The sequence below is a fragment of the Nylanderia fulva genome, unplaced genomic scaffold, assembly GCF_048542155.1.
Source record: "Nylanderia fulva isolate GAGA-0341 unplaced genomic scaffold, ASM4854215v1 Scaffold9, whole genome shotgun sequence".
NCBI lineage: Eukaryota > Metazoa > Arthropoda > Insecta > Hymenoptera > Formicidae > Nylanderia > Nylanderia fulva.
Genome location: NW_028191026.1, coordinates 2,256,822 through 2,271,703, shown reverse-complemented (window position 1 = coordinate 2,271,703; position 14,882 = coordinate 2,256,822). Strand labels below are relative to the sequence as shown.

The window sequence follows — 14,882 nt, the reverse complement described above, 5'->3', positions numbered from 1 at the left end:
ATTGAAATTCTGTAGAATCCATAAAAGATGAACAAAGTTCGGGTTAAAAATAGAAGCTTCGCGTCATTATAAAGAGTTATGTAACAGAAAATTTCGAGATTAGAGAGAGTGGAAGCTGTGATTTGAAGTTCTAGAAAAGCTTGCGCTCGCGTTCGAGTTTATTATAAATACAAGTTTTATTCTTTCCTTTATTAAATTTGTCAACTGTATCTATAATCCGATGGACATTGATCGTCGATTGTTTTGCTTGCTTCATATATGAGTTACTTCTATTTTTTCTCCTTATCTCTAAGTTTACGTAAACGAAATATCAGTTATCAAGTTAATTCCCCAAACAAAGTAAGGTATAAATATATATGAAATATAGATAAGGTGTAACATGGTCCGCGAGTGTTTGACGCTTATCATTACCAAGTTTCCTGTATTCCTGTCCATAGATTTTCAACGAAATATATTCAAAGGGGGTAAAGGGGGAGAATTATTTAAATATAAACAAAAAAAAACAACCTGCCACTTCGCCCTCATTGGTCGCTAGATAACGGAATAATTAGTAAATGCATGTAGTTACATCGGCCGATGGAGAACTTGGTCCCGACACGAATATCTGATCTCGCGAATGGAACCTCCCTCGTTCGCGCGCGTGTCAAAGCGACTACTCCAAATAATTAACCGCGTCCCAGAGAGAGAGAGAGAGAGAGAGAGTGCTTTGCTTTTGTGCGACGAGGTGTCGGGATAGAGAGAGAAACGGTGATCTCTCAAAGGGTCAAAAGGATTCAAAGCGCCGTCTGGTCACGCGCTTTTATTTCCCGGCCATTTGCCTTCGACGTCACGTCCCGTTTCGGTTCTTTGATTCCGAGTTTGGGACAAATGAGATTTACGTTGCTGGTCTTATTAAGTGAAGAAGATACCGAAAAGCGATCTCATGTTGGAAATTAACGTCGAGCGTTTCCGGGCGAAAAGAGGCGTCTCTCGTCTTCGAACGTCATCGTCGGACAGTGATTATTATTGTTACGTTTGCGCGAAAGATTTACGACTCTTTCAGCCGCGAAGAGAGTTGCAGGTCGTTAAATCGTCGAATAAAGAAAAGATTGTCTTGAAATATATATTTTATCGCGGGCGATAAAATTTTAATTAATTAATTTTTTTTCGTGTTGATAGACGCGCGTTCGCGCTTCCTCAAAGCAAAAGTTGCTCGAGTAAATTAGCAACATTAATTGTTGTAAATAAGGAGAAAACGCGAGTGAGGAGGAAACGCAGAGAGAGAGAGAATAAGAAGGCTCGAGAAATCTCGACGCGAGTTTGGTCGTAATTTTTTCTTTTTCCTTTCAAACGGGAGAGCCTCCTCGACTATGCAGGCCCAATTAGCGCCGTTAATAAGAAACGATATGCGTAAAATATCGTCTCGGTTGGAAAACATTCGCGCGTAAACATGTAGTCAACCTCGTTAAAACTCTATGAATGAGCGATAAGTATATTGTTATCGCGAGGACGACTTTACATTGTACTGTATTTTCTCGAAAGAGACTCCGACGAAAAACCTCGTTTCAAGAATATATTTTTCTCGTTGCGCATAAATTTCGATAAATTTGGAGGCGCGATCGAGGAGGTTCGGAATGCTCCGAAAATATCCCACGGGTTTTACAAGGAACCATCTTCTTCCCCCTGTATTGCAGCGGGAGCTCGCTCGCGCCTTATAATATAATCCCTGTACGCGCACGAAATTCTCGTAGAAAATAACGTCTCATTTCACGTCGAGTGCCCCCAGCAGCTTTCGCGTAATAACATGTAATTTCCCCTGGTTCGATCTCGCTCTTTCTCTTTCCCTCTCGCGATCGCGTATGTAAGACGCTAAAGTAGAAAAGCAGACGATCTAACCGAGAGAATGTAAGCACAAATTCATTCCGCGAAATTGAATTCCCAACTAGGCGAGGAATTCGAAGTCTCGGGGAGTTGGAGAGAAATGTGAATTTTGTAGCGTTTTCGCGGAACGTCGGCGGGATTAATTAATCTGTGGGATCGATTCTGAAAAAAAGAGGCCGCTAAATTAGCTACCGAAGAGCGGAGGAACCGCACTGTGTCGGTGGCGAGAGAAGCTTACGGAGGGGAACGAAACGCGCCGGCGACGAGGAGGAAGATTGATCGCGGTGAAGCTGCATCTGCCACGGTGAACTAGACTGGGAGAGAGAGAGAGGGAGGATGATGAAAAGGGGGAAGAGAAAGAGGGATAGAGAGAGAGAGAGAGGCCCTTCGGGAGAGGCTCCGCCTTCGGCTGGCGTCTGCATTTGCGCAAGATGGCGTCGCTCGGTCGGTGTACGTCGCGGTTGCACACGTTTTGCACACACCGGTGCAACGACGCGTCTGTCTACCGACGCGGCGTGGCCGCGTTCGTCGTGCCACTTTGGCCCCAACAACACAACGCTAGAATCCCCGTACGTCATCGCGCGACACAACGAGGGTATACGAGAGTCGCGCGCGAAGAGAGACGACGAGCGGCATGGAAAGATAGAGATAGAGAGGGAGAGATGTAACTTATAAAAGCAGCGCCTCCCGCGTGGCCCCGCAATTACGTATGCACCTCTCTCAGACCCCGCGGGCTTCGCGGTTGGCTGCGCTTCCTTCCTGTCTGTGCCGCAACCACTGTGTGTATTATGCATCCCGCTCTACGTGCGCGTCCGCCTATCTTGTTTATTTCTTTTTTCTTGCTTTTTTTCATATCGCCGTCCCGTTTCTCTTCCTTTCCGTTTCTCTCTCTCTCTCTCGAATATTTCATCGTGTCGTTCTATAACTAAATCGCGCTTCAACGTCAAAAGCACCGCGGTTGGCGAATATCAAAATCTGCGACCTAGTCATATTAGTAATCCCAGGATAAGCTAAACGGTTTTCCTCTCGCGTATGCATATATTTTATAGATCTATTCTTTGTATAAGTATATGTATATAAATATCTGTTACATCGTTGTTTTCGGATTTAAGAAAATTGTCACAACATATAAGAATACTTGGAAAAAAGACTACTCGATATTTAACAGCTGTCAAAACTCGCAACGGCGAGCTTTTCCGAATCAAAAGCGACCGACCGACTCTTGCTCGTGCTCCGAAATGAAAAAACGTCCTTCTCTCTGGCTCTGTCGAGAAAAGAAATCGAGCGCGCCGGCGGCGAGTCGCAAGAAACTCTCGAGTAAAAGATCGCGCTTTTTCCGCGTCTGCCCGACGTCGCGCAATCGTACAGCCGTAGATTTGATTCCGATTAGGGAGGTTGTTTTTTCGGAGCCACGAGGCTGCTAACAGAGGCCCGAGTATGATCCGCGCACGTCGGCACGAATCAGGGATATCGCCTTCCAGCCTCGAAGATCTGGCCCGGCTGTATCGTGTTTCCTCCACGCATACTCTCTTTTTAACCTTTGCCTCCTCGCACTCTTATTTCTTCCATCTTTCCCTCTCGAAGTGAGTCTCGAGCCTTAGCAAAGTCATCTTCTCTTTCTCCGTTTCTCATTTTCCTTCTCGTTCTCTAGTCTACCTATACCACGCTGTTTCATGCTTGGCCAACGGCGAGGAACCGAAGGAGCGCTATCGAGATTACGCACATCTAGAGTGTGTACACACACCATCGGCCTCTCCTCCGAAACGGCTCTCTTTTCCTCTCCGCGGGACGTCGTGAATCACTTAGAAGAGTTCGAGAGAGCTAGAAGGGATTCGTTTTTTATTCCGTCTACAGCTTTGACAGAATATATTTAAAATGAAAATATCAGCTAAAGGAAAAGAGAATATGAAAAAAATCAAGATTTTTCATCGAAACATTTAAAGCCTTCGCCTTTACCACTTTTTCTTTTATTTCCGAGAGTCCTGTTTCGATTGATTAAGCTATTACCGCACGAATAACGAGTATATCTGCTTTCTCATTTATCGACTTGCTAATATAATCTCTCTCGGAAGATCGGAGCCGTAATTTCCTCTCGGCGATGCCGTTTACTTCGTCCATTTTCTCTCCTTCCTCGCTATTTATTTATTTTTTATCCTTTTCCCCGACTATACATCAAAGTGTCGTTCGTTTACGCTTCCATCCCCCGGGATATGACTTCCTTTTTTACGTCGCAAGCAATCAAACGTTTCCTGCGTTTGTCCTTTATCCGTCGAGGCCTCAACTCGCATCGTATATTCTTCGCTCGCTGTCATTCGCTACAGAAGGGTAGAGAGTCGCTCCAAGTGGAAAGTCATTTGTCAGGCAAGAATCGAGAGAATGCGCGAAAGGAGGCAGCACGTGGCCAACGACATGCACTTGCGTGTGCTCGAGTACACCCGGTTGCACTCGAGGTGAATTAGCGCTGCGCTAAGAAAGCCCTGTCCCGGTGACACATTACGATTGTCACCCCCTCCTTCTTTCTCCCTCTAAAGCTTCCCCATGGTACGATGTTTCGTTGCTATCGGCCTAGACATTTAATTATCAAGACAGACACATCTGTAACCGCGGGAGGGAAAGATGAGCGAAATGGCGATGCATCAAGGGAGACATCTGATGTCGCTGATAGCCTCGGAGACGCCTCGTTAATTAAATATAGAAATTTTAATTAATGAGGAGTGCTCAGTGTCTCTGTCGCGAAGAGGTGACTGCTCGACGGTCGTTGAACCGCGTCGTGAAACACGCGAGAAATAATAAAAAAAAAAAAAAGAAATACGCGGTTATAGGGTATAACGAGTGTTTCTGTTGCACGAGCTCGGGATTTAACAAAGTCGTCGCCCCTCGATTTATTTTTTTTTTTTTTACAGACTCCACTATATCCGATATCGATGTAGTTTCGACATGGATCTTTTTTCCTCGCGATATATCCTCGCGATATATCCTCGCGTATTAATATTCGCGATACTTGGAACCGCAAGCGAGGCGACAAGCTCCATCGCCATAATCGAGAGCTTCTCGAGATCCCATCGGAATCACTAAAGGCGGACTTCGATCGATAAGCTTATAATAAATTAGTTCCAAGATTATACGTATTATCCTCCTCATAGCCGCGCTCATATTCGCCGTTGTAAAATAAGAAGAATAAAAAGAGCACCTCTCGATTCCTTTTCAGAGGAAACGTCCGGTAGCGCTCGGTCGTTGAACCGTCGCGACGCGAGATTCTCGGGGTGGATAGAGAAAAAAAAAATGCGAAGGGTGGTTTGAAAGAAAAAACATGAAAGAAGACGTATGTATATATGCACTTACTGTGGGCGTAGTGTGCGGCCGCGGCTGCGGGGTGATGCGCCGTCGGTCCGGCGTGGGAATAGTAACCCCTGTAGTCGGTGGGGTTGCCGACCACCCCGGCCACCCCGGCGCCCCCCGAAGGCGGCTCCAGCGTCGACCTAGGCGGCTCGTACCATCTAGCGGTGCTCGACTCGCTGCTCATGTCCATAGTGCGATCTTCCGACGTGAGGTCTTCGAGATGCGTCTTCGCGACTCGTTCGCCGTCGAGGAACCGCGAAAGTCAGGTGGAGGAGAGGAAGAAAAAGGGGGATGAAAAAAGGGAGCAGAATAGAGAAAGAGAGAGAGAGAGAGAGAGAAGAGAACGGGAGGAAAGGCAGGCAGGGAGATTAGGAACGCTGCCAAAAGCGCCTCTCTGCCTTTTCCGTCGTCCTCGCGACGCCCAGCGGGATCATAGGTAATCCTGGTTCTAATTTCCTCGAGAGGAGCACCGAAGATTTCTTGCCGGTTCTCCGCCCTGCAAAACAACGTCCAAGTCAGAAGTTAGATCATTTTTCTTTCTTCCTATATATGCGACGGTCGTCGCATTATAGACAGCACGCATGTCCAAAAGACGTTCAAAAGATATCCAGAAGACATCCAGAGAGTGTTCGATGTCCTCTGGATATCCTCTAAACGTCTTTCGGATATGTTGTGCTGTCAGGGATATTGTTTCTTCGATAATAGTGTAATCTAAGACGAATGTATAACGAAGTTTGAATAAGTGTATTTATGCAAAATTATACTTGATAGGCCTCGAAATGTGATGATTCTAATGATTGAAGAGGAGAGCAGCGCTTGATGGATCGAGCTAGATCCGTCGAGTAAGATGTAACGTTATATCATATGCAGATGAGAAAGTTAAATGAGAAACTTAATTGGCGCGTTTTAGACGAACGCGATAACGCGATGCGAACATTCCTCTCCCTACGATTATATTACCGACGAATAATTTTGCGATTTACATGACGTCGCATTTTAATTCTATCACTCGCGAGAGAGGAGAGGGTATAGATATGTCAATCGAGCTACTTAATTAAGATACCAATGACTTTTTACAATCCGAAAGTCTTCACTGCGTTATTATAACGGGATGAAAATGCAACAAACAATTTCTGGCTGTATCTCGTCGCTTCTTGTAAAAAAACAGAATAAAATTAATACTACGTCAAACAATGATTTTTTTGTCGCTGAAAGAAAAGCAAGATACCTATATAATATGCCGCTTTGTTTCGGGTCGTATCAAACTCGAAAAGAAAACACAAAAAACCATGCACCTATTTGAAGAGCTTCTTAGCTCTGACTTTTAAATTCATTAACAATAAGTAATGTATAATCAAGCATATTGTATCACTTTGTTTTGACAGGCAAAACACGAATACATTGTCTGATATATTAAATCTGATGCAAAGTCTGTTGTATCCACTTTTCTATGAACCTTTTCCAATCGAAGCATAGCACTCCTGATAAAAGAACCGAGTAGCAAATCCGATAAAACCGGGGGAGAGACACACACGGACGAACAGACAGTAGACTTACCGAAATGGAAGACTTAACGCGTCGAAATCCGATAATCGATCAACGAGATCTACGGTAATTAGGTCCTGATCAGCGCTTCAATGCGAACATACTGAATATCGCTCGATCGACGATCAAGTACTCGAAATGATTTATCAATCAGCTTGTGTGGGCGATCAAGGTCATCGATGACGCAATCGGGACAGGTCGGTCCAATCCAGTTAGAGGACCGCGAAAAGAAAAGAAAAGAGAGAGAAAGAGAGAAGCGATGAGTCTTATCGAAAGACGTGAAATTTTCGGAAATATTAGATAGATAGATTATATCCTTTCTGGAAAATCGTACGGTTTCGCCGATGACGACAATTTTCGTTATCACAAGAACCGGATACCTTGTGAGGCTTGTGGCGAAAAAATATTCTTCTCGAAGAACCGGTTCCTCTCTTTCTCTCTGTCTCAAAGCCGGTTAACAGGTTTCATTTTCAATCGAAGCCGCAAAAGTAATAATAAATCTTTCGGCGCACAACACGCCTATCTTCCCTTAAGTGGAGTATGTTTTCGCGCGCACAAAATATTACATCTTTCCTCTATTCATCTCTCTCTCTTTCTCTCTGTTTTTTTCCTCTCATTTTGCGCGCTCTAACGCAAAAATTACTTGCCCAGAGCAAATAAAGCACTCGAAAACAATGCGCGATAAGATATACACGAAAAAGCGTACATCGATAAGATTGATACCACATAGAATGTGACACGCATATCCGATTAATTTTGATTGCCGAGCTATCGAGATTTTCCTGTCATTATTATTAATGTATTATGACGATAAGTTCTTACGCAAATATATTACGTCAGTGAGACAATATACCAAATTAGTTAACAATTATTAATTGTAACGTGAAAATTTATTGCAACACTAGCGATCTCTCCTGTAAAATGTGTGTATTGGATGTGTATTTTTTATAAACTGTGTAAATTTAATAGGCAAGTCTCGATCAGTAATATACATAATACATAGTCCATTAATTAAGCCCATCAAATAGTTCCATTAATTAAGCCCATCAAATAGTTCATTAATTAAGCCCATCGAAAGATATTGATGTCGCAGATTGTCGCTCAACTTTAGCCGGTTATCGTCGAAAACATCGAAACGATCGATCATAGATATAACTAAATTTGGACAGATCAATCAAACTGTATCGCTCGACACGATCGCAAGACGAGCTCGCGATTACTTTTCACAGAGAGATATCTCACGATCGGAATAATATTTTTTTTTTCGGCAATATAAATCACGCGAACCGCGCACGCATACACCACATTCACTTTATCGCGGCCATATAGCGGTCGTTACAACCATTAATATGCTCGAAATATTTACTACCGCGAAGATATATATTCTCATAGTATTTTTAAATATTCACTAATACTCATTTTCACGAAAAAAAAAAAGGAAAAGCACGCGGTAACTTTGTTTCTCGTCGATTTCTCCCTCTTGCTTCCTTCTCTTTTTCTGTGTGACACAGGTATATATATTATAAAATTCTTAAATTCTAATGTCCTATAGTCTCATAACACTGTGGCAAAAAATAGAACGCAAAGAAAACTTCCTAATCTAAGAGACAGACACTCAATTTTTTCTCCAGCCTTCTCGAGATAATCGAGACTCTTGACCGATATGCACTTTCGACGGATCACTCACACAAATCGTGCGAGTCCGATCTCATCGATCTGATAATCCCGATAACGATTAGCCCTGGGCTAGATAAGCGGGCAGCCACGAAAATAAATCGTAGACTTTAACCGAGATATTACGACATTCGGCGCGTGTGGGAGAACGAAGGACGACTCGAAAAAAAGAGATGTCGAAATTTTCTACGCGCAAATCGCCGATAAGCGGTTGTCGCACTTCTCAGATTTGACTCTTATCGCGAATATTAACAGTACGGCGACCAGGACGAGAACAAGTTCGAGAAAATTGGAACGCGTCCGTTGAACCACCAAAGAAATAACTACTAGCCTCGATAAGTATATATTATTCATATATATATATATGTATATACACATATATTTGCTTAACGCGATAAAGATGATCTCACCGGTGCTTTGACATAACGAGTGGACGAGTTTTCGCTGGACTTTCCTCGTGATATCGCGATCTATCGATCATCGCGGTGATAAATAATTGTAAATCGCGTGAAAGATTAACGCAGTAGGCAAAAAATCTCTCGTTCTTGTCAAACTATCAAAAAATTGATCTAAATTTCTAAATCATATTATAAAATTGTCACAGATGGGATTTGACAGTCGCTTTTTTTTAATTCGATTCTAATTTATCAGATTGCGATTCCCATCTTTAACTCGAAAAACGTTAATTAATTGTATTAAGACTGGCGCGTTGAATCTTATCTTTAGATTTCGTGTTACATCACTGTGTCCATTCTTCGACGAAACTCCATCGGCGCACGTTCCTCGATCACGTATCACGTGGCTAATCTTATCAAAATTCGTTAATCTCCTCAAAAGCGCCGAACCAATACATCTATATCTACGTTTCGGGACACGCATATACGCGACATCGAAATTAATAGGTGAGTATTCGATCCGACAACAATAATTCTATTTCACCGATATGTCATTCCAATTGAACAGAGGATAGTCTCTATTTGATCGCGGCACGTTCCAAAGTCCTAGGATTAGATTAGAACAACTAGTCGGGATTAGATCGGTCTGGCCTTGTAACTTGAAAGTGGCAAGGGCGAATATTCTACATTTGAATATATCGGCATTTTATTATCTCTCTACTTTCAATCTCGCAAACTTAACTATCCAATTAAATAATAATACAAAATTGAATGGGAGCAAGCGAACTTTGTTTTCAGACAGATCGTTAGATAGTTCGATTCGTATCAGATTTCAACGTTAAAAGGTTTGTACCTTTTTGTATGAATAAACATCAGTTGCAGCAAAAAAAAATTCGTAAAATTGTCTACGTATTATTATATACGAATATCCTCGTCACGTAAAACGTCTTCGAGATGTTTCATCGACACTTTACTCGCGTTGACGTTTCGAAGGGTTCGTCCGGGATTCCCCGAGAAACAGCGGTGTTTCTAACGGCGACCGACGCGATAGAAACCCAAAACGAGTGGACGACGAGCGCATCGGGGGGTGAAGAATGGAGTCATCGGCCCGTGGTACGCACTGTCACGACCACCGTCAGGAGAGACAGAAACGTCATTGGCGTCGTCGCTTCGACGCGAGTGCAAGCTCGGAAGAAACAAGATGATATCGCGTCGGCCCGAGGAGGCCCGAGAAGGTCGACGCGACGGATCGAGAAGCGGTAACGCAATACTCCTCCGTAGTCGGGGAAAATAAAAAGAGAAGCGTTTTTTTCGAAAACCGATATCCGGAATGACGCTCGAGGTCGAAGCAACACTTTTCAATCCAATATTTTTAATACTTTAATACTTTAAACACAGTCCGAAAAAAGCACCCTTTTCTTCAAACTATTTCGTTCTATTTTACTAAAGACCTCTCTGTAAGTCTAACAATAAGTGGAAAGCTATTTGTTTAACACCTGTTTAAGGTACAAAGCAGAGTCCTAAAATAAACTGCTTGAAATTTCTTTAAATATATACATAAACACGAGAGACATTTGAGAATGGAAATAGAACTGAAATTTAAAGAAACAGAAAGAATGTCAATCGTCATCATTTGGCTTTTATGACAGGAAGACAAAAAGTATTGGCATATCATCATCGCTAATTAGGACTTTATATTTTTTTTTCCTCGAAACGAAACACGTTACACCGATCGAGCCTTATTTTTTCAAGTGTCTATTTTTCTCTTGTATTTATCAATACTTTGCGAGAAACTTTATTGAAACTATTCGAGGCGACTCGAGATGTTACGTTAAAATGTAAATGTTGCAATTGCGAGTATAGACGCTAAAACGCTTTACGAAAAATTGAAAATATTGTTAATTAAAAATTGAATATATAAGTTTAGAAAGGAACAACCTAATCTTTGTGCTCTGCCTTAACAGTCGCTTTTACGTAGACTTTATTTTCGCGTGTTTAGTAACAATTAATTTCTTTTTGCTGAAGAGAGGCTACGGAAATTCCTATAGGCGAGAGATGCAAGTCGATCGACGCGAGTTAATTCTCACTTCGATGATGATGTCGAAAGTGAACCGATCGTACCGAGGAAAGTTCTCGCATGCCACAAATACACGCATCAGATAGCTGCATAGTTGCATATATACTCGAATAACAAATTGAATATTTGCAACAGAGCATAATTATAGTGTTTCCGACAGCGAAATCGGGAATTTCCGTTCGCGAAAAAAAAATTCCCGTAACGTGTAACGATTTTAGAAATAAAAATAAAATACCACGTTTGCGCATTTATTAGATACGCGAGTCATTTTTAAAGCTTTTTCATAAATGACATACACGAGTGCGAACTCTCGAAATAAGGGAGGAGACTCGTCGTGGATCGAATTTAACGACACTTTTCGAGCATGAAATGTCGCGTTGCATTATTTCAGGTTCGGTCTGTGACAGGGCATGGAAAAGGGTCTCCTTCGCAGATACTTGCATTATTCTAGACTATATAGGCCGCTGACCGATTCTCTACCTGCCGTCGGAATCCGGCTTTCGCTTCGAAACTTCAAATTCGAGATCGGTACCTTCGGTTCGGCCCGTCTCGGGGAGACACAATCTCTCAAGGGATTATATAATCGTCCGTAAGAAATTTCGGGCCGAGACGAGACAACGCAGGACGACACAAAATAAGCGACTCGATCAAGTACTATTCAACATCTTCGGAAAAATAAATAAGGAAAACCGATTACGCGATACTGAATGAATTTCCCTCTGCTCTTATCACACAGAAACGCCCGATGTAAACACACGATCTCTTATTATTTTGATTATGTACGACGAGACTTGACAGTTCTCGTGTTATTATCGTCAGAGTTTATAATCGGAGTAACGCAAGAATAATGAATAGCGCGACGAGTAGTTGTTATTAATGATAAATATTGATAGAATCATAACGCGTCGAAAATCCACGATGCGATCTTGATTTCGATAATCTTTAATCACTCATTATAAATAAAAATCTATTCAATTCGATAAAGGAGATTCGAAACAAATTCCGTGATATTTGATATAATTACGACAAGCTTCTTTAAGGTTCTTACGATCTTTGCGTCGAAGATATCGAATTACAATTCGCGTTGCGATAATTCCGACTTACGTCTCGATCGAGATAAACATGAATATCTGAGACATGAAAAGCGCCGAAAAAGCGGACACGAGATAAAGGGAGAATAGGAATAGACCGCTGACTCTTTTCCCCTTTCGCAAAATACGGCAACGATAACGAATTATTATAGCCCAAACAACTACGCGAAATTTCGATTCTGTTTGAATCTTACCTTATTTTACCGGCGACAATCCCGGCGGGCGCGAGATAACACGGCGACTAGTTTGTCCGTAATGCGGATGTGGGATGTGCAACGGAGGAGAGGATTTATATATATCTCGTTGTTATCACTAAGTTAGCACCAACACACTGCACCGTACATCACACACACAGCACATTGTAGCGTTCGTGGAGTTTCGGTCCCGTGACAGACGGCTCGATACTCGGCTGACTTTAAGCGATTGCTTCCTCTCTCCTTCTCTTACCCTCGCGTTTCGTTTCCGGGGAAAAAAAGCAAGCTGTCCGCGCGAAACCCTCGACCCTTTTCACTCGGCAAAGTGCAACTTTGCGCGCGAACTCGTTGCATCCGTCGCCCCGTCTTCCGCCATGAAACGTAGACTCGTACCAGTCCGTGTTTTTTCTCTCCGCGTTCGAGAAGAGACGCTGCGACCGTCCGCGAAGTGTGTCCTCTTTTTTTCCTTCCTTTTTCGAAAAACTCACGCACGCACGCGCGCACCAACCCGAGTCAATGCGACTTTCGTGGCAACCGGCGCGAAACTAAGCGCATGAAAACACCGCGCCGCGCTCGCCCCCACGTTCCCGCGCGCTCGGCCGATTCCGCCGGCGCTCGGCAAAGGTCGCCCGACAAAGGTGCCGCCTTTCGGTCCAACCTACCGGCGGGCGTAGCAGTCTTCTCCCTACTACCGTGCCGTCACATGACAGCGCGCGGGGCGCCCTGCTCCTGCTCTGCGCTCTGCTCCGATGTGTAATACCGTTGCCCGCGGGCTGAATCGCGTTCCTCCGTCGACGACGACGTTATTGCCGCCGCTGTCAACGCCGATGACGAGAAGAAGCGAGGGAATGACGCGGGAAGGTGCGCGAAAGGCGCGCACACCTTTCCTACAATTATCAGCGTAATAGCGGTAACGAATCTATTAGATGCACATATACGGAGACGAGACCGTCCCGAGGATGACGCGAGGACGGACAGGATCGATGAAGTTAAATTGAAATTTTTACAACGTCGTGAAAACGGGTTTCTATTGGCCGCGACTGAATATTCATGAGGAGGCGGCACCCCGTTTAGCTTAGGCGTAATTCCACTCGGGCCTCGCGTTCGATCATTTATCTTGTCCGTACCGGTTTACCGAGAGGTAAGGACTCGAGGCAAACGTCGTCCACGTCGCGTGTGTATACTTTTCGAGTGTGCCTTGCCCTGAGGAAAAACGCACGAGTATATGTACATATCGTATAACACAGTTACTAGGCGACTTACAAGTAGTATACATTTAAATAAGAGTGCATTCGTACACGGAGAGAATTTTCTCTCAGAATCCGTGGGACGGTATGATATTGCGAGGATTTTAGAAGAGATCCTCCGATTAATATTTACCACAGTAAAATATATCAAACATATTTTATATCTTTTTTGTGGTAGATGTCAATCTTTTTATTGTGGTTAATATTAATCAGAGAGAGATAGAGAGAGAGAGACTCGTAAAATTCTTCCAATATCATATTGTCTTACAATTGCCATTTCAGGGCAAATTTGAAGAGAAAATTCTCTCGATGCGTATATAAAAGAAATATGCGTTCTTAAATATCGTTGAGGAATAAATGACGAAGAGATTCTCCTAGCCGGGTAATAATATCGAAACGCGTTTCGCATCGGTCTGCCCCACAACGGGACGTCGCGCGCGAGCGGAAAATTCAATGTTCCCAGGCGGATTTAATGCAGTCCTCACCGATTGGCAGATACCGCGGCTCAACGGTGCCAAATCGTTCCATCAGGACGCACACGCACATGATACATTTCTATAGCCTACTTTGAATATATTGCAGCGCGAGCTGTGCAACGAACGTTGCTATTTATGTCGCCAATTTATCAACGCTCCGGCCAATCGAAAATCTAATGTATCATCGTAACGCAACGACGAATCAAATTATCGCGGATCATTTTTCTCTCTTTCTCCTTCGTAATGTAAATTTAAAACAAACTCCATCTGTTTGAAATATCAATCTTCTTAGGCCTCTCGATTTAGAGTCACATTTCTGCTAAATACATCAATCACATTATTATATCAATCGATCCTTTCTTTATGTCCCATTTTACTCTACACTCCTCCCGATGTCCGGGAATCCGCGTTTCGAATGATATCTCCCCGAAGTAACGAGTCCCGCGAGGGAGTCAAATTACGTTGCACCACATATTGCGAGCGCGGGTCGTTTACGCACTCCTCGACGGAAAGGAGATCGCGGTTATCTAGATCGCGGAGCACGAGCCCGGACACGAGGTGTTGAATAATTCCGTCGGATCGGCGTATCGTGGCCGAGGGAAGGTGCGGGTTCTCCCGCGACGAAAAAGAGACGCGCGATCGACCGATCCGAATTTAGATCGGATCGGGGAAAACGGGAGCCCAAAACGCGCGCGCGGGACACGTGGCGCGAAGATTACCGGCTAGATACGTGCACACGCACATAATATAGCACACACGTACGTGTACACACACATGCACGGTCTTATACTCGAACGGAGACCGCCGATCTTGATGCCGGTTCGCGCGCGCGCGAGAGTCCTATCTAGATGAGATACCGCGATTAAGATACACACACATATATATGGTATATATATGTATACATGTGTACCCGCCTTCCGAAATTCGAAGCCCTCCTGAAATCTGAGCGAGATGCGCGACGGCGACGACAATCTACCGTGTTAC

The 14,882-nt window shown here is 43.6% G+C and overlaps 2 protein-coding genes across 3 annotated transcripts in view; one reads left to right on the top strand and one right to left on the bottom strand.

Annotated features, from left to right (window-relative positions):
• Positions 1-14,882, top strand: part of LOC114946652 (uncharacterized) — a 342,831-nt gene that overhangs the window by 207,993 nt on the left and 119,956 nt on the right. The gene's annotated exons all lie outside the window — the stretch shown is intronic.
• The window catches only part of LOC114946654 (uncharacterized), a 155,601-nt gene that overhangs the window by 57,703 nt on the left and 83,016 nt on the right, over positions 1-14,882 (bottom strand). The window contains exons 1-2 of one of the 2 annotated variants that reach the window (XM_085489874.1): positions 12,176-12,806; positions 5,203-5,695 (exon numbers count right to left, since the gene is read on the bottom strand). In XM_085489874.1, the coding sequence (XP_085346000.1) occupies positions 5,203-5,389 (187 nt within the window). In that variant the 5' untranslated portion in view covers positions 5,390-5,695; positions 12,176-12,806. Of the gene's footprint in view, positions 1-5,202; positions 5,696-12,175; positions 12,807-14,882 lie in introns of those variants that run through there. The other variant, XM_085489875.1, reaches the window with a different exon arrangement.